Consider the following 26,436-nt stretch of genomic DNA (forward strand, 5'->3'; position numbering starts at 1 on the left):
ACCGAGTGGTGCCGTTCTCGGCAAAAAAATCAAGTGTGTAGCGAACGTTTACTTCAAACAGTAACGTACAATTTGTTAGATTTATCGAAAAACCCGCATCCGTCATGGAAAAGTTGACTCAACTTCCGTAAAGCAAACCAATTAAAGAATTAGCTAACAAAAACTCAGTTGATAATAATTTTCGCCAAACATGTGAAAAGGATCCATGTGCCATATGTAAACAAGCCAAATTTTCTCGTTTTTTGATTAATACAAGCGAAATCTGCCCTTACCAATAAGCTTTATCGATAAAAGAATTTACTCTTAATCAAACAATCTCATTTGTATGGGTAGATTAAGTCTGTATTCATTGAAAAACGTGAAATTGTGGCTTGTTTACATATGGCACATGGGCCCTTTTCACATGTTTAGCGAGAATTATTTCCCCCATATCAAACATGAAAAGAGTAAAACGTGTAATATAGCGGTGTTTTTGTTCTACAGTGTAAAAGCAGAATCCATCTCCAGTCAGCTGCGAGATGTTTTGGCTTGCGGCTGTCATCGCAGTGTCATCATTGATCGTCGTTTTACTAGCGGTAGGCGGTAGCTGATAAACTCTGACTGATACTCTGATAAACTGTCGCACAAATAAGAGACTTCTGCAGTAAAATAATGAATTAGGCAATTCTGCCTCTTGACTAATCTAAATTATCACTAAGCTAATGTGTGTTATGTGATAAGTGCGATCTGTAGAGTGGATAGCAGAGGTTTGTTGTAGTGCGAACGAGTTTTTTTTCTATCATCACTAATTTATTTATCGTGTTCAGATTTTCCAAATGGCCAAATCATGGAATTTCGTTTTCGTACTGGTGTGGCTATCGGTTATTCTCGGAGCTGGTATACACCTGTTCTCCAAAGGCTTCCTGCTGACCCGAATAGCGCAAACAGATTATAGCACTTGCCTGCGATATGAAGATTATCAGTGCCCGGTAAAAGCAGGCTCAAGCGTAAGTTTTCAACCAATAATTTTAGTTCTAACATAATTGTAAAAAACATATACTTATAGATACCGTGCAACAGCTCTGAAAAAGTCCGTTCGATATTGCGGGACGTCAACCAATCCGCAAACATTTGCCTTCCGCAGAAAAGCAAAGTGATTGTGCTTCTGATAGACGCGCTGCGATACGATTTCGGAGTTATCCATCCATCGAAGGAACAGCTTTATCAAAACCAGCTAACGATCCTGCAGGAGCTACGAAATCGTTACCCAGATCGCACACGAATGTTGCGCTTCATAGCGGATCCTCCTACGACAACTTTGCAACGATTGAAGGGTATGACAACCGGCAGTCTGCCCACGTTTATAGACATCGGATCTAATTTTGCATCGCCGGAAATCAACGAGGATAACATTGTTGACCAGTGGGTGCGAGCTAACAAAACGGGAGTGTTTTTGGGAGACAGCACTTGGACGGAGTTGTTTCCACAACGATTTCAAAGAAAGTTCGATTATCCGAGCTTCAATATTCACGATTTGGACACGGTTGATAGCGCTATCGAAAAGTTGCTCCCGCAGGAAATACAGCGGAACGATTGGGATATAATTGTGGCGCACTTTTTAGGTGTCGATCATTGCGGTCACCGATACGGACCCAAACACGTAGAAATGGGTCGGAAGCTGCGGGAAATGAATGAAGTTATTCGAAATGTAACTGATCTGATGGACGCAGAAACTACACTGATTGTGATCGGTGACCACGGAATGACACAAACTGGTGATCATGGGGGTGAATCGACCGAAGAAGTTGAAGCGTTGTTTTTCATGTATTCCAAAGGAACCCCACTTCTGCCGGAGGAATATGATGGTTTTAGTAAGGAAATACAGCAAATTGACCTGGTTCCACTGCTGTCCAATTTACTAGGCACCCCGGTGCCGTACTCCAACCTAGGGTTGATAAACTTTCAACTGCTTCCGGAAGTGCAAGTTGATACATTTTTACGTTATCAGTTGGCACTTCTTCATTTGTGGCAGAATGCACGGCAAATTCAGACCTACTTCCAACAATATGCAGGAGCTAATCAAGGCACTTTCACCGTTGATCAATTAGATGAGTTGGAGAATAAGTTTCTCATTCTTACACAACGAGTTAATACCGTTTACACGGAAGCTGCCTTCCAAAGTCTTTCCAAGGATCTGCGGCTGTATTTGAAAGATATACTGGAAAGTTGTCGCGACATTTGGGTGAAGTTTGATCCCCTGCTCATATCTCACGGTCTACTGATAACGTTTTTGTGCTGCTTCGCCATTTTTCTGTTGATCGCCAACTCAAACCCCAACCGTCTGGGGCAAATCTTCAACGGTACCACAATTTACTACATTGTCGTGCTTAATTTTATGGCTGCTGCATCCGGATTTTTCTTCTATCGGGACTTCAGTCTCACATCGGCCGAACACGGAATTATTTTCTTCGCCTCGCTGACCTCGATTGCAGTTCTCTTCTTTCTAGTCATTAAAAATTGGATCAACATTACCGAAGTTCTAAGCCAGCATCAGCACTCGAAGAATTTTGTCACCAGGATATCGTTCGTGTTCACAACGTGTGTATTCTTTTCCAATAGTTTCATCGTTGAGGAGCAAAAAATCTTGTCCTACGTGCTTATCGGGTTCTTTCTGCTTGCCTTGTGGAATGTACAGATGAATAGCCGCTTCAAGGTGACACGGTTCCGATGGCCGGTATTGCGGAAATCAGCTCTCCTGAAGCTGCTTGGGTTAGCCGTGTTTGGTATTCTGCTGGTAAGGATGTCAGGAAACTATTTTCGATGCCGTGAGGAGCAAGGAAATTGCACGGATTACATTATGACTGCGCCAACACCAGATGCAATGCGACGATCGGCTGGGACGCAGTTTTACGGATTCCCTGCCCTTGCTCTCGTATCGTACGTTGTTTGTGCTCGACTTTATCTGAAAACATGCGGTAACTTGACTGGGAATGCTGTTAATGTGTTACTGGCCAGGTACGGCCCAATAGTTGGAGCAGTCTGCAGCTGTGGTCATTTTATTTTATCTAAAACTAACACCAAAGGAATACCGCAAATTCATATCGATGCTCTCGCGTGGGTTGTCTACGTTTTGCTAATAGTGCAAATCCTGACGGTGTCAATTACACCTTTGATGGTCTACATCTTACCTAAACGAAGAGAAATGATGAATATTCTGTACGGCGAACGTAATTTAGCCCCGGAGATCTACCGACAGCTTCGAGATAACTACAATTCGCCGAATGCAGCCCCATCAGATGAGGTTCCAATCGTTTGCGGTTTAGCAACCGTTTACTCATCCGTTTTTATTGCAATCGGAATCTTCCTAACCCTTCTATTGGCTCTTTTGCTTGGGTCAAATGGAACGGCAGGCCTTATAATCTCCCTGGTAGTTACGATATGCTACGGTATTATCACTTCCATTCTACAGTATGAAAATTCCTCGAATCTGCAAACTTGCTTGCAACCGACATTCACCACTCTGATCTCTTGGATTACACTCATGCAGTTCGGTTTTTATGCAACCTCCCACCAACCCACAATGTCTCAAATCGACTGGAGCGCGGCTTTCATCGGCAGAACCTGGTACTACGATAACAATAATATCATTTCGGCCATCCTGGTACTACTGAATACATTTTCGATGTCCTTCATGCTGTCGCTACTGTTCCCGCTAATCATTTTCACCCCTTTCTGCGTGTACACCATGTGGCCTTCCTTGGCGCAAAAAATCTGCCAAAAGTCGACCGCCAGCGGTCCCAAGCGGGGTCCAAAAGCAACGCGCAAAACCGAAACCGGCAGTGTCGAGTACCGATCGGTGACCGTCAATGAGCCGGATGATGGAACGGACAACGCTAGCGCAACCGGTAGCGAGACCGACTTTGATGTGACGAAAGGTGAAATTAATCTGTACGAAAATGAAAAAGCATTTCTCGGGACCGTCTTCAAGACCGGTTGCCAGCTGCTGCTTATTCAGGGAATTCGGGTAAGTGTTGGCTAGTTTTCTTCTTTTCTCCTTAGCGAAATTTGGATTTTTTTAGATATTTTGCGCCATGTTTGCCTGCACGCTACACTGCCGCCACCTGATGGTGTGGAAAATCTTCGCCCCTCGATTCATATACGAAGGTATTGGTAGCTACATTGTGTTCATTGGTCTAAATTTGGGCTTTTTGCTGCTACTGCGTGTACACCGAGCCGTCAATACGCTGATTACTCGGATCAATAAAGATCGATAAGAAAGAGGAGCGAAATCCCAGTCAAGCGTCAAATACGGAAGATCTAGTCGTATTTTTTTTCCAGGTGACGTGTATTAACTCGTAGATATATATTGTTTTATTTCGTCCGATTAACTTTAAACGATGCCTAGCAGGTAATTGTTTCGATAGTAGTTTAATATTTCGTTCGTGAACTGCGAATCAAATTGGTTCGAACTTCGACGATAAGTTCATTAAAGCATTTAGCTCTGGACGTAATGGTTCGTTGTCCAAGAAGTTGATCACATATTTTTAAGATCTACTTAATTTGTGCCGAAAAGGTTGTTGTACGTAATCTAAAACGCTAACCTAAAAATTAGGTTTCTGAGTATAAAATATTGGCATCCTAGATATTTTTGTTTACAGGATACATAAAAACTAAACGTTTCAAAAATATCGATGCTCGTTTAAAAAACATATTTATTTACAATTGTTACGTTATATCAACTTACATTTCATACAGACTAGCGATGATCAACTAGAATATTTACTACACTTACTGTCTTTCGGTCTTCATTCGTCATCTAAATTGATTTTCTCATCTGGAATGTTCTCTTTATTTCCACTATGGGACGCATACTCTTCCAGAGCCCTGTCCCACAGTTGCAGGAAATTAATCTGTGGCAAGTTCAGTTTCTCCACTAGCAAGCCTGCGTGCGAAAAAGCAGCCGAGAGTTGTATTTTAAGATACCGATTCAAGTTTTGTGCATCTTCAGCCTCTTTGTTCAGCATTTTGTGCATCAATCGTAGCTTTGCTCGACTTTCTCGGGCCGCTATGGTGTTCCGCTGGCGAATCAGTTGCTTTTTGGGACTGCGGTTCTGTGCGTTGGCGAAGGATCGCGCCATTTTACTGTTGTACTGCACAGGAATAGCTAATTCTGTAAGATTGTTGAGCGAAAGTTGCGACATCCGTGCCGGGATGCGATCGACCCTTTTCTTCACTACTGTAAAGTCGGTCAATCCGGAACACGTCGTCGCTGCACAGTCTGTCGAATCAGCTACAATCTGAGGCGACTGCTTTATGTTATCATCTGAAATGTGCTGTTCAGTAGTAGGTTGATCCTGATCGCCTGTCCACAATGGTCCTTGGATGATCTTTCTTATAAAGGTATGAAGTGTCTTCCTCTTTGTAGCCCGATCGTCTTTCACGATAGTTTTTCGACATGGTAGGGTCGAACTCGATGGCTTACTAATAACTTGCATTTTTGTTGTAGTGTTTGTTCGATGGTTTCACTAAAAATGTTTGTCGAGTGTTAAATTATGACTAAAAACGGTTTGATTTACCTATACCTAATAAATAAAATTGTGATACTTGAGAGTGTTGTCAAATCGTGATGTCCCAGCCAGTTTAATTTAGTCAAAAAACGATTCAACCAGTCCCCTGACGGACCTTTTCGATTTTATCAGTACCTTTTACGTTCTCCTGAATATTAAAAACAATATCTTTGCTTCTGCTTATCACTTAAAGTTCTTACACAATTGAAAGTGTTAAGTGTCAACAACCCGCGCTATAGTTGCATGCGTTTGAAGTCCCATTGTGATGTAATGAATGTATTCTTCTAAGCCAGCGGTTCTCAACCTTTTTTGTTCGCGTACCCATTGGCGATATTATCCAAATGAATTGTGTCCCCTGGCTAGGAGTGTTCTCGCAGAAAGGGAGAGAGTATTGGTAGATCATGTGGTAGTTTAGTTCAGGTTTGAAATCGAACTATATGGTTTGTTTGATTGTTATAATACTCACGTTTGATTGCTATAATAGTCACGTTTTAAGAGCAAGATTGAACAACGAATAAAATATTAAAAGGGAAAAGGCAACTTGCCCGCCATAATTTTTTTTTCTTTTGCGGTACGCAGGCTGAAGGCTAATGGATTATGTGAGAAAGTAATTTTTTGCGCAATTTCACTTTGTCCTGTATCGAAACTTTCCTTTTCATCCAGTCTCAACTTTCTTTCTAAAGAGAGCAGTTTAAAAATAATAAATTCAGCTTGCGAAGCTGAATGGATAATAGAAGATTTGTCGTTCCGATAGAGGTTGAACATTGTGCACATAGACCACTATGTTCCGAAACGATTCCAGGGTTCCATTAAAATATACATGAAGTCAGAGTGACCCATGTACATTGGTACAAGTTTGAAAAAAAATCAATTTAATGTATGCCCATGTTAAACCACTTTATATCCTTTATTAGAGTGCCAGCCAAAATGGGCAACTCGAATTTCAAAAACGAACCCTTTGCATAATGTTCACAGGTTACAAAACTCTGCGCAAAATTTCAGTTCGATCGGACTTAAAATAAAATGGCGCAAAGCTGTTGAAGCTTGACCTTTTTTACATCCGGAAAATCACCCAAGGAATTTGTTTTAAATATCAGATCTTGATGGTCCATGCATGTTTAGGCCATCTGGCAACAACAAAAAAAAATACATGTAATAATTTGTGCACATCAACTTCTTGATCTCGATATCTTCCCCTATCTCGAGAATGCCAATGAATCCTTCAACTTCTCATGCGGCCATAAACTTGTGTCTCGATATTTCGATACTTTGAAATTCCTTCAACTCGAAGAAACATAGCAAGCTTTTGCTCTAATTTTCTCCCGATATCTCGAAGCGTCAGTCCTGGTTTATTTAACCTTTTCTCCTAGACGGCTGAATCCCGCATCATATTCAGTTTTTATTGTTTAACGAAACATGGAAAACGGTGATAAACAAATGCTCCAAGTTTTAACTGTTGATCAACGTCTAAAAGTATTGTGGCGCGTGAAGTAGGACGGCGTGTTTCCGAAATCGCGAAAATATTCGGTATTCTTCAAAGCACTGTGTCGACTATAATCTAATCAAGGACAAAGATATATGGCTACTGGTAACCTGTTGAGAAGATAAGTACGAAAAGTAAAAGACTCTAGGCTGGAACAACGCATGGAGGTGATCGTAAGCGAAGTTCGAAGCCGTAATCATCCTTTGCTTGATATGTTACTTCAAGGAAAAGTGACAGTGTATGCACAGTGCAGACGAACGATTGTAAGGATACTCTACCGGGGGCTATAAGTATCCGTGACATTATTAACGACGATGGAACAGGTATGTAATAGTGTTAAACCCAAATCGTTCTGGTTGCCTCTGTGCCTCGGAAATGTACCGTTCAGTATGGTCGATCTAGACACCTTCCGAATTTCCAAAGACGTGTTTTAACAGCTTTCCGATGGTGGTGGTCCGATGATGTTTACATGAACAGGCGCATCCATGAGACTGCAGCCCATTTGTTCCCTTCTGAATGAAAAAAAAAAACATAATATCGGTGTTCAAAAAGCAAAGAGAAGTAGTTAGTTGCAAACTATCGAGGGATAACGTCCTTTTGTGCTGACTCTAAAGTGCTTTTTTTCCCTGTGTGGACTCATCACTGCGACCAGAGATTAGATCTATTGTGTTATTGCCCAGGTGTTTTCTGTACTCCGCACTTCATATTATTGGCAGTATCACTATTGAAGTAAGTGATACGCTTATCATACATATCCGTGCTTGTGTGTAAGTTTTACCTTTCCGTTTCAAGCTAACTACTCTACTATACCGAGCCTCTGTCCATCCCAACAACATCGCCTAATTACAATTCCCTGGAGAGAACTTTTATACGTTTCTCACACCAGTTTTATTATAACGGACTTATTTTTGTTAGAAGGAGGGTCAACAGAGGTACTGTAGAGTTCAGAAGGAAGCCTGAGAATAGACCCATGCTAAAGTCCTTTTGGTAACCAAATGGCCTGATTCTATTAAGATTCGAACTCACAACCACTCGCATACCAAGGCGGACTCTGTAACCTTGCGGCTACGGAGCTCCCCGTTAGTGCTTGAGCTAATAGTGCTTGAGCTAATAGCTATTCAATTATGCTTAACTGAGGTAGATACATTTCAACATCGCAATATGGATTTATGCCGGGCAGAAAAGTTGGCATAAATCAAAGTTTTGATGAATATCCCGTAGCTAGCCGCAGTCCTACTCACCGGCACCATGCAAGCTCAAAACGTATACTAAGGTAACAAATTTGGCTGATTGCGACTTTTTTTTTAATTTCGCTCAGAAGTAGTGTTCTAACTTTTCGACTTCTTGAAAAAAGCCTCCATGCCAAATTTCAGCTTTATCGGACTTTAGGAACACGTGCCTCAAGCAGGGTTGATATTTGTTGACACTCTTGAGTGAAACTGAAAATAAGCATCCATAAACGTTATTTTTTTACAATCCTATCAGAGTTCACCTTTCCCGCTTTTTGCATGGAAGTGAACTGTCAAAACACCTCATTATATTTCATGCGATGGAAGCAAGACAACAAAATCAGTTTATCAGTTAACGAAGATTGTCAGGTCATCGGTCAGTGTCAGTGGAAAAGTGTTTCGGTGAGGTTTATTTTGGTTGAGTGGACTGTTTGTTTTTCTTTTTCGCTTTGAAGTGAAGATCATTAGGTTGGATTTGTCGTCAAATTTTATTCCGTAACCGTGAACGATGCGCGCGATCTATTTCATCTGCGTATAACAGCACGTTACTAGGACGAAAATCTAGTGTATCTGAAAGAGTGCTGCGATCATTAGAAGTGAAAATTGAAAATGATTGGCTGTAATTTTCAAAGAATTTTGCTGGGGAAAATAACTTTTATCAGCACTGGCCTCAAGTGGTCAAAGTTGTCGAAGATGTCTTAGAAATATTTTGTGTGGTACGCTCACATTTGGAGTCCTTTGCTGTCATATGATCACCGTATCCCACACTTTAATCAGCAGAATTGCAAACATTCAACGGAAGTTTGTTTGGTACGCCCTCAGGAATCTACGATGACCCCTGAATCCTTTAGATCTCCTTTACAAGAAGCGCGTTGCTAATTACTGGGCATTACAAGGTTGAAGAAAAGACGGAATGTTTCGAAAGCTGTTTATGCTGCCAAACTCCTTACATCTGAGACTGAATGTAGCTCATTGTTCGAAAAGTTAGTACCCAAGCCTGACGTTCGAGATCCAGAGCCTGTTTCCTCTGTCGTCCGCTAACTAGGAATGGATATCTTCTAAATTCACCTCTACATTCGATAAGCACCCAGCAAACAAATTGGTTCATATAACTTGCACTCAACTCTTTTAAGTGAATTCTAATTTGGTAAAAAATGACCATATAAGATGCATGAAATGCGCCTATGTGTACAAATCTGGAGGCCATATACGTGCATCGTAAAAACAAAAGTCTTACGATTTTGTATAACTTCGCAGGCTATTTTAAATGGCCTCATTTGAAACTTCAAATTGCATTCTATACGACTTTGAGGAATGACGCGTTTTACAATTTTATATGACACGATGAATTACTTCATATATAACCTGATATTGCGTCTTATAGGATTTAAATTTTATACGATATAAGCAAATTTTATATTACATCTTAAGTAATTTTAAACTTGGCGTGCACATTTGAGCGACTTAGAATTAACATTCTTTTACGACTTCTGGTTTGCTGGGCAGAATATTCAACGAATATTCTCATCTTTTCGAATTTGGAAAGAGAGCTGTATGAATATTAAAGCTGTATTCGTTCCAGTCAGAGAACTGCCACGGTGGGAAATACTCAAACGAACGATTGACCATCATGTGTGCTGCAAACCTCAGTGTTCCACGGACGTGTTATTCCTTGTTACTGATGAAGCAAACTCGAAAGCCTGGATGACGTCCCTCATTTTTGAAATGTAGATTAAGGACTTGCAAAGTTGTTACGCGTCGCGGATTTGGCGTGTTTTCACTAATCCATGGCACGGATTTTGCAAGAAGCATTGCAACCTTGCTTTCAATGGCCTAAAAATCAATATTGAAGGTTTTCGCACCAACCCGACTAGAAGGTTGAAAGCACCCTCTCATTCAATGAAACTTTGTAGGTACGTAGGCGTTACTAAACTAAGCATCTTTGGATACTTTATTCTTGAAAAACTATCTAGACTGCATTTAAAAAAACGGTTTTTTTTTTATTTTTAAATAAATTGATATATCTGGATAACGAAAAAAGTCGTCAAGGGAAATAACCTAAAATTTCATTCACAAATATTGTCAAAAAAATAAATTATTGAGATTTTAAAGCAAAAAATTTGATCCTAACCGTTATGTGCTCGACAAAAAACACTCTTACGTACTCGACGGTGTGCCCGAGTACCCATAAATTATAATTGTTGTAACTTTTACAATTTTCATGCGATTCCGAAAGTTTCAGCATCAAAAAATTCAGCAACTTATGTACTTTCAAACCAGGGGCCCGGAGAGATTTTCCTCTTCACCGGAAATATGGTGGACTATGCAATTTCGTGGTATGAAACGTCGAAACTATATGATTTCCTATCCGATCGAACACTTTTTTTCATTGGGATATCAGAGTTGCATAAAGTGCGTTGCATTTTGGTTTTTTTTTTTTTTAATATCGCACGCTTAGCCTGGGGGCTAATAGCGGTCTCGATCAACTAGATTAGTTGAGAGAATTCGTTTTCGATATTGTTTTCCTCGACTCGATCGGGAATCGAACCCAATATCACAACCGTGTGGGTGAGCTAGCCGACCGACATCGCTAACCACAGAGCCACGGGGACCACAAATTTTGGTTGTTCTGTATGCTAAAAAATATCAGGGAAATTGAGGATATATTTCAGGGAATATCGGGGAATTTAATTTGAAAACTTTTTCGCCACCCTGAAAACCCTTAATGATATAGAATGACTATTTCCTGTTTCCTCGGTAGAAAATGTGGCTCTTTGGCAAGTGATTCCACTCAAATGAAGGGGTAGAATTGGTAAGCAGGCTTTTTGAAGAGTCCTTCGACATTGCCAGTTTTCTCAGAATTTATAACTCATTCTTTAAATGTAATGGAAAATATAAATTACGCAGAAGCTACGAGCTGAAATCTGATTCCAGTCACTTCTTGTGTCCCTCAAGGTTTACCTTTGGATTTAAACCTTCTCTTTTGATTTTGTACGTTAGCATGCTAAATTATGCTGACGGTATGGAGTTATTTTTAGAAATTAGAACTGGAGAGGATATCAATGAATTCCAAAATGAGATACACAAATTCTACAAATGATGCAAGTGAAGCTTTTTGTTGGCGAAAAAAATTACGCCAGGTATTATAAAAACATTACGAAATCAAACTGAAAAATGTGAGTTAGAGAGAATCCTTAGATATAGGGCTTCCTTTTTTTCAAGATGAAAATTTGCTTCATTATTATAACTATTTTATTTTATTTTATTTACCTCTATCAAAGTTCACAATATTTTGCATAAAAAAAATCTTGGTAAAAAATTTTACTATACAATTTGAGCTCAATTTTTCGTTTTCATTTTAATTTATTAAATTATTAACCTAGGAAAAGCGTTTATATGTGCAAAGTTGTTGCGTTTTAGGCTTGAATCTAGAAATCCATAAGAAAATCTAAATGTTCCAAATAGTCTAATTTAGATTAAGGCTCTGGTACGTTTTTTAAACAAACATTTTTCAAAACATTGATCCACGATTAATTCGTATTGATTCAAACATGAAGTTGATTTAATTCAGGATAAACAATGACGATTTACAGAAAGTAGGAATCAATTACTGTTTTTATATTATTTAAAACAAATAATAATCTATTGAAGATAAATTATCTTAACTGCAGTCTTGAGGGAGAAATCGCAATTTTTTCACAAAATTAGTCTCATTGTTCCTTACTTTTCTAAAAACGTATAGTACAATTAGAACTGGTTACCAGATAAAGGACATTGACTCAAAGTAAGGAAATCCGTAGAAAATCGCCGGACGTGTAAAATAATGAACGTTTTTCCTAACGTCTACTCGGGAAGCTCATTTGATTCCTCGCCTTGTGTTGCAGATTTGTCATTATCTGTTGTAGTATTATTATTATTCGCTTCCGCAATCTGCTGCGCCTGGTTGGTGTGCATTATAACCCGCGGTCTTAACACTTGTCGTCCCTCCATCGGCTCCGGGACGTAGTTATCCCGTACCTGTTCGAACTCATCGAGGTATTTCGCTTGCCCCAAATGAAGTTTTTCTCGCAACAGATTGGCGTACATGAAACAAGCTGCTAGCCGTGCCTTCATATGCTGATTCATTAGCCTCTCGATGTCAGCCTCCTGGCTCAGCATTTCATCCATGATGCGCATCTTCGCTCGGCTTTGCCTAGCCGCTAGAGTATTCTTCTCGCGGATCGCCTGCTGCTCTGGAGTACGATTTTCTGCTCCCGGAAATTGACGCGCCATGTTCTTGTTGTAGGCTAGTCGAGCGTCATGTTGACACAATCGGTCTACGGATAGTCTACCAGTATTTTTGGACCGTCTTAATGATCTAGCCAAAGTAGGGTACCAATCACGAGGGCTTCCATTGATGGTGATTGCCTCATCGGATCGTTTCGATGTTGTTGATTCCGACTCGGTGTCGGTATCCGTCCGTGATCGCTTTTTCGAAGCGCCAGTTCTGCTTCCCACACTGCTGACACTTTCATTGCAAATTTTCAATCGACTTTTATCAAATGTGCCAGCTTCTGGGTTTTCTGGACTTGCCTTCGTGATCTGCACTTCCTCTTGCAGAAGTGTTTCGTAGCACTGCGAAGCAACTGATAGTAGAGCCGACCACAAGGTCAAACTTGATGATCTGTTTTCTTCTAAAACTGACCGGTCTATCGGTGATTCGTACAGCACTACCATTTTTAGCTTGTTCGATAATTTTTTTAGTAATTAAAATAACGGTCAGGTTAAAATGAACAGAATGAATACGCTGCAAGTGGAATATTTCTTATATCTAGTGGATAGGTAAACTATTTGTCGACAGGTTGTTTGCGGTATTGTTCCAATTTTCTCAACTGCCAACTTGCCTACCCTCAGTTTTGACTACCCCGATTGTTAACGGCTTTTATCTCCGTTTTTGTTAACTCCAACATCAACATAACTTATGACAAGGACTGACAGTAAGACGAAACAGATCCGACCGGAGATATTAGATGATAATGGAATAGCAGGATTTTTCTAGGAATTTTCAGAGTTTCAACATAAGCTGATAAATGCCTACGAATAGTTTCATTACTACATTGTACCAACTTATTTTTACACACCTTCCACATAGTCTTTTGTTTCTGATTCTGTAGCAGGTCAACCTTATCTCAAAATTTTGACTTTCGTGATCCTAATACCAACTTTGAAGTCCTGAAGGTAAAACTTGCTCATGCAGTCAAGATCTGTGTTGAACACCAGCTTTCAATTCTTGAATTCAACGAAAATATTGTGGTATTGTAATTGATAATAACTGAATTATCTTATTCCACTATCAGATTGAAGATGCATAGTTTGCTCACACACTAATCTGTTGCGGAAAAAACTTCACTTGAGGCAATCGAAATAACTTGATGAATTCGGACAAGTGCAGGAATATTTCGCAGGTCATAGGGCTGAACAAAACTGCATTTAGACATGAAACCCCAACGGATAAAATATACTATATGAATTAAAGTGAGAGCAATTGAGTAAAATATTACAAAATTACGTGTTCTTTATTGGTCACGTAACGTACCAGTTTTTTTTTTGTAATCTGCTGCACATGAACTGAGTTCTGTAAATATAAGGGTTGATGTCGCGGTTAGGAAAACTATGTATGGTATTCGTACTTGTACGTATAATTTATGGACGTTTTAACGTTGAATGATTAGAGTTTGACTCGCCTCCGCAAGGATTGTGGAATTTTATAAAGTTTGTAGTTGAAGTTGTGAATATAATGAGCAGATGTAAATGAATTTCAAAAATAATCAAAGCCAATTTTGGCCTGAATCTCGGTCAAATCAGCCACAATGTTTGGAAAATTATTATCTATATTTTTTAACTAACTTTGGTGTGCTTTCGATTGCATCCAATATTCCTTTTGCTTCCAGGCTCGAAAATAGTTGCGATTTAGTTTTCTATTATTTCTAAACAAACACTTAACATTCTCAAACATGTACATAACAGGTAAATAATATTGGTTGCTGTAGGTCATGTTTGTGTGTTTGTAACACGATTACTAAGTTTAAAACGGAGAGGTGTAATTGAAAAAAAACAACCTACCTAAGGTTTCAATAAGAGTCGGGTTTGCTACCAGGTGCAACATTGTAGGTAAAATGTTGTTTGTTTTCTATTTTTTACGAATATTTACCTATGTTGCGATATAACACCGATGACGCACATCAACGGACAATCACATGTTAACGAACGTTTTTAGTGGAAACAGTGAACAAACATTACCAAAAAATGCAAGTTATTAGTGAGCAATCGGATTCGACTCTGTCGTGCCGAAAAACCATTGTAAAACGTGATCGGGCTACGAAAAGGAAGACACTTCACACCATTATCAAAAAGATCACCAAAGGATCATTGTGGACAACCGATGAGGATCAACCTGCTTTCGAACAGCAAGTTCCCCAAACTTCAGATGATAACATCGACCAATCGGAGCAGACGTTAACCGATTCGACAATCTGCGCCGCGATGGTTTCCGACGATGCTTCAAGTACGTGTTCCGGATCATCGGACTTCAAGGTAGTGAAGAAAAAGGTTGATCGCATCCCGGCGCGGATGTCACAACTTTCCCTCAACACACTCACAGAATTAGCTATCCCGGTGCAGTACAACAGTAAAATGGCTCGATCCTTCACCAACGCACAGAACCGCACTCCTAGAGAGCAACTGCTTCGTCAGCGGAACACTGTAGCGGCACGAGAAAGCCGAGCGAAGTTACGGTTGATGCACAAAATGCTGAACAAAGAGGCTGAAGATGCAAAAAACTTGAACCGGTATCTTAAAATGCGACTTTCGGCTGCTCTTTTGCACGCCGGCTTGCTGATGGATAAGCTGAACCTACCTCAGATTAACTTCCTGCAATTGTGGGATAAGGCTCTGGAAGAGTACGCGTCTCAGGGTGGAAATAAAGAGAACAAGTCAGATGAACCAGCAACACCTGTTGAAAAATGAAGAAAGAACAGATAGCAAGTATAGTGTAGTGTAGTGAATATTCTAGTTTATCAGCGTTAACGTTTGTCCTTATAATTATAGTCAATAAATATTTTGTTCCCAGAACTACAAATATGAATTACTTTTATTTACTCAATGAGTTTTCCAACATTATAGTCTAGGTTAGAGACGTCTTCACACAGTTGTAAAAGCTTTGAAAATCCTGTTCAAAATGGATTTATCTCATGGAACATTGACACTCAATTTCAAAACGGAAAAAAATCATATTTTCTGACTAAATCATTTTACCAATTCATGGAATACTTCAGATTTTCCAGAATAGGGACCATTAACTATACTTGAAATCTTAAAATTATGTGAAATATTTGGGCCTTACCATTCAAAAATTCAGCTCGGAAAATGAATTTCTAGCGCGGCTTCGGCTACTGAAGGTATTCTCATCGGTGTTGAAGATAACCAGTTTTATCAACCCAAGAAATAATACTGGAAACATCATAATCGAGCAAATTATCTCATATTTCTAATGTAATGTATTCATTAAATGACCCGGCAGTGATATTCCCAACCATTTTTTCTTCGAAAAACTATCCCAAAGCAAATAGAAGTTTGCAAAATTCGATCCCAAATTGAAGCCTAAACTATTTAACATCCAAAACCGCCAAAATGAGAAATAATCATAAATTTGTCATTGTTGCACTATATTAAGGCCTTTAATGCCGGTAATTTTTTTTTTTTAACTATTAAGGGCTTCAAGTCACTGAAAAATATCTTTAAAACCTAGATTACCTGATCCTTGCTGAGTAACATTTCTGAAAGGTAGAGCTCAACTTGTCTGGAGGCAAAAAAGGTAAAAATATCAAATAAGACTCAAATTGTACTTCTTAGAACCGTAGAACAGTAAATTAGCAGCTAATCTGCCTTAGAAAGTCAAAAAAAATCACAACTAAAGCCTTCAATCGCAACAATACTATGAGAGACAAAAAACATAACCATTATCACTAAAAATCACAGGAGGGTTGTGAGCAAAGCCACGACCGCAAGGTTGAAGTAGAATACTTTTACACAGCTCTACTTAAGTCTGTAAATTAACCTACGGCCGGCGTATCGGTTCGCGCCGCTTATCGCGTTTAGCCTGGCAGAGGCCTAAAGCTCACGGCCAACACAATAGAAAGGTGTTTTCACATTGAAAATTAGACACGGCTTTACTGGAGTAAGTGTTGGCAAATGCATCTACCGCTATTACCGCCGCTATCGTACGAAAAATGACGCGCGTCTAAGAACACCCGAACTGTTTTGCCGTGCCGCTTCCATTTACTTCCTTATTACATCGGTCTTAGGGAAGTACCGACTGCACCTACCGCTGAGGCTGGTACCATACTGCTACTGGTACCCAGAGCTATTAACTCTTCGAATTAAGTGTTTTATTTGTCCTCAAAAGAACAATTGTTCAATTCCATATCGGATATAATGCAATCGCATCTCTGTAATATTACCGACAGTAATGTTCTTCTAAACAAAATGATCCTACTTTTCCATTAGACCGGCTGATGTACCGCAAAAATCTCGCCCGATCGCTCGCGTTGGCGTTTAGCCTGGCAGAGGCCTGAGACGTGGTGACCAACCACAGGGCAAGTGATTTGTTTAATTTGAAGGCAGCCACAGGCGCGACCCGCTGCTATGGTCTGTTACTGCTGAGTGCCGATATCTGCTGTTACTGCTGTCAACGTTGTGGACGGTTCATCCAGTTCACCTTCCAACAAATGAATGTAGCTAGTTTGTTGTTGTTTAAGTTTATCTGTATTTTATGCTTTTGTAGGGTATAATACATGTTTTTTTTTATAAGTATAAGTAATTCACATTACTGTTTTCATCTTTGATGGTTTTGGTTTCTGTTATTCTGGCATCTACTTTTGGAGTAACTGCTTCTTGGTGGAGATCTGTGATCCTGGTGTCATAGGGACAATCGAGGATCATCCGTAAGATTCGGTTTTGCGCAATCTGTATTTTGTTCCTGTGAGTTTGTGCACATGACTCCCACACCGGAGCCGCGTAAAAGACTGCGGGGGCAATTATTTGTTTGTAGACTGCCAGTTTGTTTGTTCTTGAGAGGCGAGATCCGCGACAAATAAGCGGGTATAGTGACCGAACCAAAGCTGAGCACTTAACCAGTGCCCTCTCCACATGCGATCGGAAAAGAAGCTTCTCGTCGAATAGCAGCCCAAGATAGGTACCTTCGGAAGACCACTCAACCCCGGTACCGTTCATGACCACAACGCATGATGGAGGGGGCCTCAGTTTAGGGGATTGTCGATGAAGGAACATTATTGTTTGGGTTTTGGAAGCGTTGATCTTAATTTTCCAGGTGTTAGCATACTCGACAAAGGCGTCTAAGCATCGCTGAAGTTTGTTGGTGATCTCACGAGGCATTCTTCCCTTGACGGCAATTGTAGTGTCATCTGCGAACAGAAAGAGCACGCAGCCATCTCCCAGGGAAGGAATGTCGGAGGTGTAAATGTTGTATAGCAAAGGGCCCAGCAGACTACCCTGCGGGACCCCTGCTGGGATGGAAAAAGTATTTGATAAACAACCATTCAGCGATACCCTGAACGACCTCTGCCGAAGGTAGCTACAGATGATTTTCGTCAAATATGATGGAAAGTTGAAGACACAGAGCTTGTATACCAGACCGTCATGCCAGACATTGTCAAACGCCTTTTCGACGTCCAACAATGCCATGGCTGTGGACTTGGATACAGCCCTGTCCCTTCTGATGTTGTTCATCACCCGCACCAGCTGGTGCGTGGTGGAGTGGCCCTTCCTAAACCCAAACTGTTCCGGGAGTAAGATGTTGTTTTCCTTAGCCACCTTCATCATGCGGTTGAGGATCAGTTTTTCAAACAGTTTGCCCAGCGATGAGAGTAGGCTGATCGGACGGTAGCTTGATGCTAACGTCGGATCTTTCCCGGGTTTGCGGATCGGTATGATCTCGGCTATCTTCCAAATGCTTGGATAGTAGTGCAATTCCAAGCATCTGTTGAAGATAGAGCTCAACAACAGGTAACCCTGTTGCTGAGCTTTTTTAAGACCATATTGAAGACCCCATCAAACCCAGGAGCCTTCATGTTCTTAGTACTCATCAGTGCTGAGCAAACCTGTTCTGCTGTGATTTTATGTTCTTGAGGAACGGTACAGGGGGACTTTTCGAGGTCGCGGACGCACTGCTCGACCTGGTCTTCCATTGGACTAGCCATGGTCGAGCCAAGCAAATGCGATGAGGCAATGTGATCGCCTACCGCATTTGCTCTCTCGACCGGTGCAACAAGAAGCCTCTCTCCGACCCTGAGGGGAGGAACTGGTTTGGGGTGCGATTTCAGCACTTTGGCTACTTTCCAGAATGGCCTGGAGCGGTCGTCCAAACTTTGGACTAAGCGTCCGAAATTTTCATTCCGGAGTGAGACCATCCTGGAAGCAATTTGCCTATTCAGATCGGCCACCTCGAGCCTAATGTCCAGATCCCTGGTCCTCTGGAACTGGCGTCTACGCACATTCCGCAGTCTAATTAGCAGCCGGGTATGGGAATCAATAGCAAGGAACTTACCCCTCACAGGAACACGTCGCACACACGCCTCGTCGGCCACGTTTATGGCTCGTTGGAGACCCTCCAACGCCTGGTCGATGTTTTCCACGCTGTCGAGCGGCGGCGCCTCATCGATGTTGTTGTCCACCATTCGAGCAAAGCGCTCCCAGTCGACATGATGGTAATCTTTCCGCAGACAGCTGGCAGGAGCAACACCGATCCCCACCTCAGCAACGACAGGTTGGTGGTCTGAGCTCAGATCGTTGTGGGCCACTGGTTTGGAGAGCTCGATGTTGGCCAGGAAGAAGTCCAGGGTTGAAGGGTTCCCCGCTGGGGAGATGAAAGTCGGTTCATCCGGAAACTGCACCGTATAAAACCCATGCTGCGAGTGTTCGAAGAGTTGACGACCGTTCTGATTCTGCCGATAATTTCGCCAAGCCTCGTGCCGAGCATTTAGGTCTCCCCCAACGACGAAGCGGGAGTTGGTCCTGGTGATGGTTGCCAGGTCGTTCTTGAACTGCATTGCTGTACCGTTGCTGATACTACACTGGCGAGGACAGTAGACGACGATGAACCGGATGAACCCGGTAGCTGATTTGACCTCCACACTAAAGGCTTCGATGATGGCGGTGGGGATGTGCGGCAAGATGTTGTATTTCATCCCTTTTCTAACGATGATCGCTATACCACCCCCCCTGGAGTTGGTACGATCGAGACGGATGATGTTGTGATCCGGCAGCCAAAAACTGTCGCCGGACTTCAGGTGGGTCTCTGTGAGTAGACCCACGTCGATGTTGTACTTGCGGAGAAAGTCAGCAAGCTCAATGTTTTTTGCTCTAACAGAGCAAGCGTTCCAGGTGACGATGGAGATGGGTTTAGGATCCATATTGGATAATAAATTTACCGAGCACATGGATTTGCTCGGGCTTGTTGCGACATGCACGAAGGGCATTGGTCATGCTGCTAAAAATTTCTAGCAGCTCATCCGCAGAGTACTTCTCGGAGTCAGCGCTCGGTGGTGTTGTTGTGGGTGGACGCCAGTAGCCAGGGGGGGGAGGCGACCGTTGACCGGCTGACCCACTGGATGGTGAGTGTGGAAGGTCAAGTTGCGTACGCGTACTTGGTTGCCCCGCTTGTTGGGATGAACGCAGAGGAGGAAAATCTTCCGCCCTGAAGACCGGTGGTTTGTCTTTCTTCCTGCTCGGCTGGTTGGTTGACGACGCCTGCTTGCGGATATGTTAGAAGCTCTCCCTTTTCGGGCACTGTCGATCAGAGCTCTGGTGATCACCGCCACAGTTAGCACACTTAAACTGTACCGCACCAGCATCGTCCACAGGGCAATCCGGCGTAGAGTGGTCCTTGGCGCAGATGTTGCAACGCGGTTTGATGTTGCAGTTCCGGGTACCGTGACCGAAGTTGAGGCACCTCTGACACTGCGTAACGTCTCGACGGCCTCCACGATAGGGCTCCCAACGGATGATAATGGAGAACAAAGAGCGGATGGCTCGCAAAGCGCTCAGTGTAACTGTCCCTTTTGGGAGATGAACCAGAAAGAGGCAGTCCGGGTATTTCCTTTCATTTTCATTCCTGCGTTTGATCGGATAGACAGCAATTGGGGCCAATTTGTACCGATCCTTGATTTCGGCACCGATCAGCTTGGGGTCGAAACCTGGCAAGCCTCTGATGACCACCTTGAATGGCTTTTCCCCAGGAATGTCGTGGGTGAAGATCTCAGATTTAGAATTTTTCAAAAACTTCGTGGCCTTCTCAAAATCCACCTTCGTGTGGAGCATAACCTTCGTACCGATGCCGCATAACTTATATTCAGCTGCTACGCCCAGCGATGCAAAGTCGCTAATGAGCTTGTTGAGAGGGACGTTTTTCACTACCAGCGGGGGAAGCTTCACTTTCACCGTAATGGGGCTGGCAGAATCCGGAACATCAGTCGGCCCGCCAAAATCTCCAACGTCGCTAACGTTTGGCACCGTGTCGCAGTCAGCCACACTTTTCGAAGTGCAACTGCTTCCGCCTGGTTTCTTCTTTTTACTGCCTCCTTCAGCAGAGTTTTGTTTCGCAGGACTCGAGCCTGCTCTTCTCTTTTTCTTTGACATCACACAGCGATGCAAGCGACGAACTGTCGCACAAAACGGAATAAAATTTTTAACTAACCCGGCTTTTCAGAAATAGAACTGTACTTCTCAACAGTCTGAGAGCGAATCTGAGCGTCCGTATGTACCCGGTACGGTTTAATAATGAAACTGATCATAATCTAATGATGATGTGATGTGTAGCTAGTTTTCCCAGAAACACTCTTTTATAGCCGAAGGGTGCTACGTAATAGGCCACGCCTTTCAGTTCAGGTTTACCATTTCCTTATGTTCTTTAGACGAATTATTCCACAATTCGCATTTGATTTTTGTATCCAGCGAATTAACACCGATGGTGCTCTCTCACACGCAACGGTTTTAACCCGTATCTTATTGTGGTTTGTAACATCAAGCGATTTCGCTTGCTCGCTGTTGCGTGTTGCATCATGTTGCAACTTGGCAGCTGGGAGACGACGAAATTCTGTTTATGCTGATTGATTGAATCGACTTCATATTAGCTCTGCATCGTCGAACTAACTGTCTTTGTGAATGCGGTCTAACAGGGCAGTTTGTTATTTAATGTCGGTTATGCTGATCGCAGCCTTTGCGCTGCCCCTACAGTGGGGGGTTTTCTAAATAAAGTAAAAATTAGACATCAACAACAGAATTTGGTTGCATCCCGCACAGAATGTCTGCTTGTGTTGATGCCAGAAAATTATAAACCTTCAATAATTTTTTTATTTGCCTTGAAAAAAAGCATTTTGCGGTTCAAAATCGGTTGCTAATTACAACCTTTGAGCTGCCCTAACATTGGGGGAATTAAGATACACGGACAACATGCACTGTGGAAGCTATTTCACATTCAGTAAATTAGACGGGTGCGACAAATTTAAATTGCTAGGATGCAACACAGAATATTTGCTTGCCTTGACAAAAATTATTAACTTTCAATGACTTGTTTATTTGCCTTCAGAAAGGCATTTTGATTTCCAAAATTGAATTTCCTGATGGCAATCTTCATGCTGCCCCAACACGGGTGGAATAATGGTTGTCTGGCGGCACACGCTGAGAAAAACCGCGCTGCTCCTAAGACGTGGTGACCAACCACAGGTCTAGTGCTGCTGCTAAGGAAGGACGACTGCTGTTGTCGCTGTCTAGAACTATTATGAGCGGCTCCGGCTGAAACAGGCTCTTATATAGGCCAAATAGCATGTTTTCAATTGCAAGGTATATGATTCTGTCGACCGTGCTTGGGAAGCAAGCATATAACGACCAATCAGAGGTCGAATTTTTCGTTTTGACAAGGCTTGACTATTTTCAATAGTACAATAGTTTGAACAATAAAATCACCATTATCTTCATTTGGGAAGAATCTTAGAAGATTTTCCAATCTATTGCTGCAAGAACGAAGGAAATCCATCGAATACTAACCGATTTGTTAGCATTTGAAATTGGACATATTTTTCACTTTTTTCGGTTTTAGATTTTCATTTCACATCCCTATGTAGCCGAACTTCCTGAGAGAAGTATTCTACTTCAAAACTGATATAAAACACAGCATTCGAATCCCATCAGAATAAACTTTAAATTGCTGAAAGAATAGTTGAAGAGGTTGTGACAGTCTGTCTTATGTCAATGTATTTCTTGCTTCTTGGTTTGGAAATACACGCGAACAGGGTGTCAATTCAATTTGATGGTGTGAAGCGGTAAATTTCTGTTATAATTCTCTTTCAACACTCTCTTTTACTCTAAGAGAAGCGTTGTTCAATTGACTTGAAGTCATTCTAAAATAATGTTGAAGGTTCCTGAAACACAATTGTAGGTAAAATACCACCTCACCGTCAAAATAAAACAGTGTGGATGAAACTGAAGCCTGATCGATGAAATGTTATGAAAATTTTGAATTTCAATTAGAGGCAGAAATTCATTTCTCGCAAACTGCAGATGACGCAGGACGATTTTCGTTTTCTTATTATCTCTAGCAGCATTCTCCCCAGGGCGAAATTAAAGGAGCTTTGTATTTCCCTTGACCATGCCTTCACGACCAGCCAATGTAACTTGCAAATTCGATTGAACGAAATAGCAATGTGACGATGAACAAAACTGCTACCTGTATAATAAAAAAAGTGTGTGATTGACCTAAATTCCTATGGGAGGACTAACGTAACAAGCTAGCGACGTGGCGTAGGTGATAGAATGAAGGAATTCGAAAAAGCTCGATGGACTGCCCTACACACTGTTTATAGGTATACATACGAAGTAGGTACATTACTTTTCGTCAACCGTTAACAAGCATATCGTTAGGAAAGCAAGGGGCAAAATAGCCAAGCTCAAACTTTCGTACGATTGCTGTTGTCAGGTAAGCTTGCCAAGTACACTGGGTCCGAAGCTAAACTTAAACTAAAGTTGTTACAAAATACACTAGCTCGAAGTAAATTGTTTCGTTCCTCCTACCAAGTACAAGCTACAATCGGCTCTTTTCAGGGCCACAAACACGCTCTTGAAGCAATGATTTTTTACCTTGCAAACTATGAAATGTGTGATCGCAGTTCGACATTTATTCCAAGCGATAAAAAAGTGAAGCTAAAGTCCTCTGATAAATAGAATTTTACTAATGCGATCATATTTTAAGTATTGAGCTAGTTTGAATTAGAAATTAAAAATCTGTGACTAAGCCATCTAACAATATTAAAAAGCAAAGCCTTGGTGCTATATTCCGATTCGGAACAAGACCTTCTGTTTGTTATACACAGACTTCGCAGCCAACTGTTTAGTGTACAGGACGGAGCTAGCGCTACGATCCTACTGACACTAACAGTCTCTCCCGAGCCGAGACTCGAACCTACGACGACTGGCTTGTTGGGCCAGCATCGTACCTCGAGACCATCTGGGAGGTTTACACAGTTTAACAGTTTTAACAATATTATACAACGCAATACGGAAAATCGTTTGATAATTAACTGAAAAGAAATGCTCTCAGAAATAACACGAGAATCATCCTACGCTATATGCAAATTCGCAATGACCAAAAAATACCAGTCTTGCTATTAACAGTGCCAAACGGCTGAAAGCAAACGCGCCAGATCCGGGCAGAATCACTAACATGTCCGGACATGCCTGTATCATCGAAGAGCAACAGGCATGCCTGTAATACGGTGTTTTCCACACAGACGAGAGATCCACAATCTGTGAAAGGTGATCTCTGCTGCCCTCTAAGTGAGCCTGCAATCGAATCGAATCGGGTGTTGCAGCAAAAACCACACAATCATATTATTTTCGAAATCGCCGCCTGCAGCGCTGCAACTTGTTCCAGCTCTGGTCGATCCACCATAAAAAAGAAGTCCCGAGTAAGGCTCCAAATCGCAGAAAAAGGTTCTCAATGCAGAAAAGGCAAAATCGGAATCAATAAAAATAAATCAAAATAAACATTAAAAGACAAATCTGGAGACTAGAGAAAAAACATTGGAATAATCCCAGATAAAATTGAAGATCGATAAAAAAAATTTGAAGGCTAGACGAAATTCCAGCCTGGTTTATCCCGGTCGAAAGTCAAAACGAGTTTTTGAAGCTCAATTTTTTGGGTATTTTCGTCATTGCGATCATGATATTTTGTGACACATTTCACTACAGGAAGTGGTCGTTATAATCTGGCCAATAGCATCAGTCCAGTCCGGTATTACACTTCGCATGAGGCGCACAACCGTACTGGGATTTGCTCTCCAGATTTCAGAGTATGCTACATGTACACGCTAAAGTTGGATGGTGCGAAACCAGTACAAAATTGTGCGTTTTTAGCGCAATTGTTGATGTAATTCGGAACCAGTACAATGATTGCGTGTTGGGCATAACGCAATTAATGCTCTAGCGTTTCTCCAATATATTTGGCAGCTCCAAACTACTACACCTAAACAGTTTCAACTGGTATCAAGCAGCATTGCAAAGCGAGCGAGAAGCAAAACCATTCTCCTCCTTTCTGCTTGAGGACGAGACATATGCCACGCTTTTCAAGTCTTTTGCACACACGCTTTCGAGATACCTACTTTTTCTTCTTCATGCATTCCTCTGAATAGCAGCAAGCACGCACCGACAGTATGAGTGAGACTAACAACATTGGTATCAAGTATGTACAGCACGGGTGTCTCGCTCATTTCGTGAAGCAACGAGATATCGCCTTGCGCGTCGCAATCCGAACCGAAAGAGAAGCGAAAGAGCAACCTGCAAATTGTATGTGACGGTTCTAGTCTTGTCGCACATACATGGAAATTCTACGAGCGAGAGAGAAATTTCTCTCGTCGCTTGAAAAAAAGCGCGTGCAAAGGATGACAAATAATAATTATTCACAATTTACAAGTGTTGTCATAAAAATCGGCAACGCTTTTGTGACTTTGTGAAATGAAGGGTTTTGCTAGTTTTGCGGTGAAGCTAGCGTTGATTACAAAATGTTGTGAACAGAATTTTGTTTCGTTTTTTTTTTGCAAATCATTCAATGGTACTTTTTAATGACCAAATCCATCCAGATAAATCGATCGAGTATTGTTGTTTGCTGCTTGTATGCTCCATGAGTAGCAGTCACTAATACACTCGACGTGAGAAATAAAGTATCGGTATATGATACATATTCTGATTTCATTCTATGTCAATGTATTCGCACTACAACTGTTGCGTTATGCATTTCACACATTTATTGTGCGATTTCTGTGCAACATTTGTGCGAATCGGGAAGACACAATGATTGTACAAGACTTCAACTTTTGCGTGCATGATCTTGAAGTTTGTTCATAACCTTCAAGTAATGACGGCTCTGATAATGGCTACCATAGAAATTGTTTGTTCAGTTGGATTCTTCTTTCAGGGATTCCCATGTTTCCCATGCATTCAGTTTCATTCTATAAGAACAAGCGGATGGGCCACAGAAGGGATCTGGTCCTATGAACTAACGAGACGATCCAAGTCTTGCCAGTTTATCGGCTTTTTCGTTTCCATCTATTCCATAGTGATCAGGAACCCAATAGAAATCTACTTGATTATTTCAACCCAATGTTTGAAGTGATTAGAAACACGCCCAAACAAGTTTTGATGTGCATGTCGCAGATTTCGAAGCCTTTCAAGCTGCTTGACTGTCGGACAGACTAACAGAAATAACACTTCGAACAAGTTATCAATCAATCCATCGTTCGGATGATAACAGTAGTTTTCGTAAGTAACACTAGCACCACCTGCTGCCGTGTTCGCGCTGCGTCTTGTATTCCGACAGCAGCGCTAGCGTACGTGTATGTGTCAAATTGGGAATTACGAAAAATGTATGAGATAGCATGACAGCACCTCAGACGGCGTTGTCGCGCGACGACTATTATTTGAATAAAAATTTGAAATGACCGTTTTGTATAGCGATGGAGCTTGGTTTCAATGTTACGTCTGTTAGTCTGTGATTCTAGTATTTCTCGGAACACAGTTGGCCACTGTTACGTTTAAATTGGTCGGTTACCCTTGCTCCCACTCGATTTTTCAT

At 41.5% G+C, this 26,436-nt stretch overlaps 2 protein-coding genes across 2 annotated transcripts; one reads left to right on the forward strand and one right to left on the reverse strand.

Moving 5' to 3' along the window:
* Positions 1–573: 573 nt before the first annotated feature.
* Positions 574–4,520, forward strand: LOC129725143 (GPI ethanolamine phosphate transferase 3). The gene is made up of 4 exons (XM_055680619.1): positions 574–746; positions 807–986; positions 1,046–4,003; positions 4,059–4,520. The coding sequence occupies exons 2-4, from the start codon at positions 816–818 to the stop codon at positions 4,251–4,253; spliced, it is 3,324 nt and encodes a 1,107-aa protein (XP_055536594.1). The 5' UTR covers positions 574–746; positions 807–815; the 3' UTR covers positions 4,254–4,520.
* Positions 4,521–4,678: 158 nt separating this feature from the next.
* Positions 4,679–5,814, reverse strand: LOC129725145 (uncharacterized). Its single transcript, XM_055680625.1, has 2 exons — positions 5,562–5,814; positions 4,679–5,504 (listed from the first exon to the last, which is right to left on the reverse strand). Exon 2 carries the CDS (start codon positions 5,472–5,474, stop codon positions 4,785–4,787), a length of 690 nt encoding a protein of 229 aa, XP_055536600.1. The 5' UTR covers positions 5,475–5,504; positions 5,562–5,814; the 3' UTR covers positions 4,679–4,784.
* Between the last annotated feature and the right edge of the window lie 20,622 nt (positions 5,815–26,436).

Source organism: Wyeomyia smithii, chromosome 2, assembly GCF_029784165.1.
Source record: "Wyeomyia smithii strain HCP4-BCI-WySm-NY-G18 chromosome 2, ASM2978416v1, whole genome shotgun sequence".
Classification (NCBI taxonomy): Eukaryota; Metazoa; Arthropoda; class Insecta; order Diptera; family Culicidae; genus Wyeomyia; species Wyeomyia smithii.

Coding starts and splice junctions, on each gene's coding strand:
- LOC129725143 (XM_055680619.1), top strand. CDS start 816: ATGGCCAAATCATGGAATTTCGTTTTCGTACTGGTGTGGCTATCGGTT. Junction 987..1,045: donor CGGTAAAAGCAGGCTCAAGC/GTAAGTTTTCAA, acceptor ATATACTTATAG/ATACCGTGCAACAGCTCTGA. Junction 4,004..4,058: donor TGCTTATTCAGGGAATTCGG/GTAAGTGTTGGC, acceptor GGATTTTTTTAG/ATATTTTGCGCCATGTTTGC.
- LOC129725145 (XM_055680625.1), bottom strand. CDS start 5,474: ATGCAAGTTATTAGTAAGCCATCGAGTTCGACCCTACCATGTCGAAAA.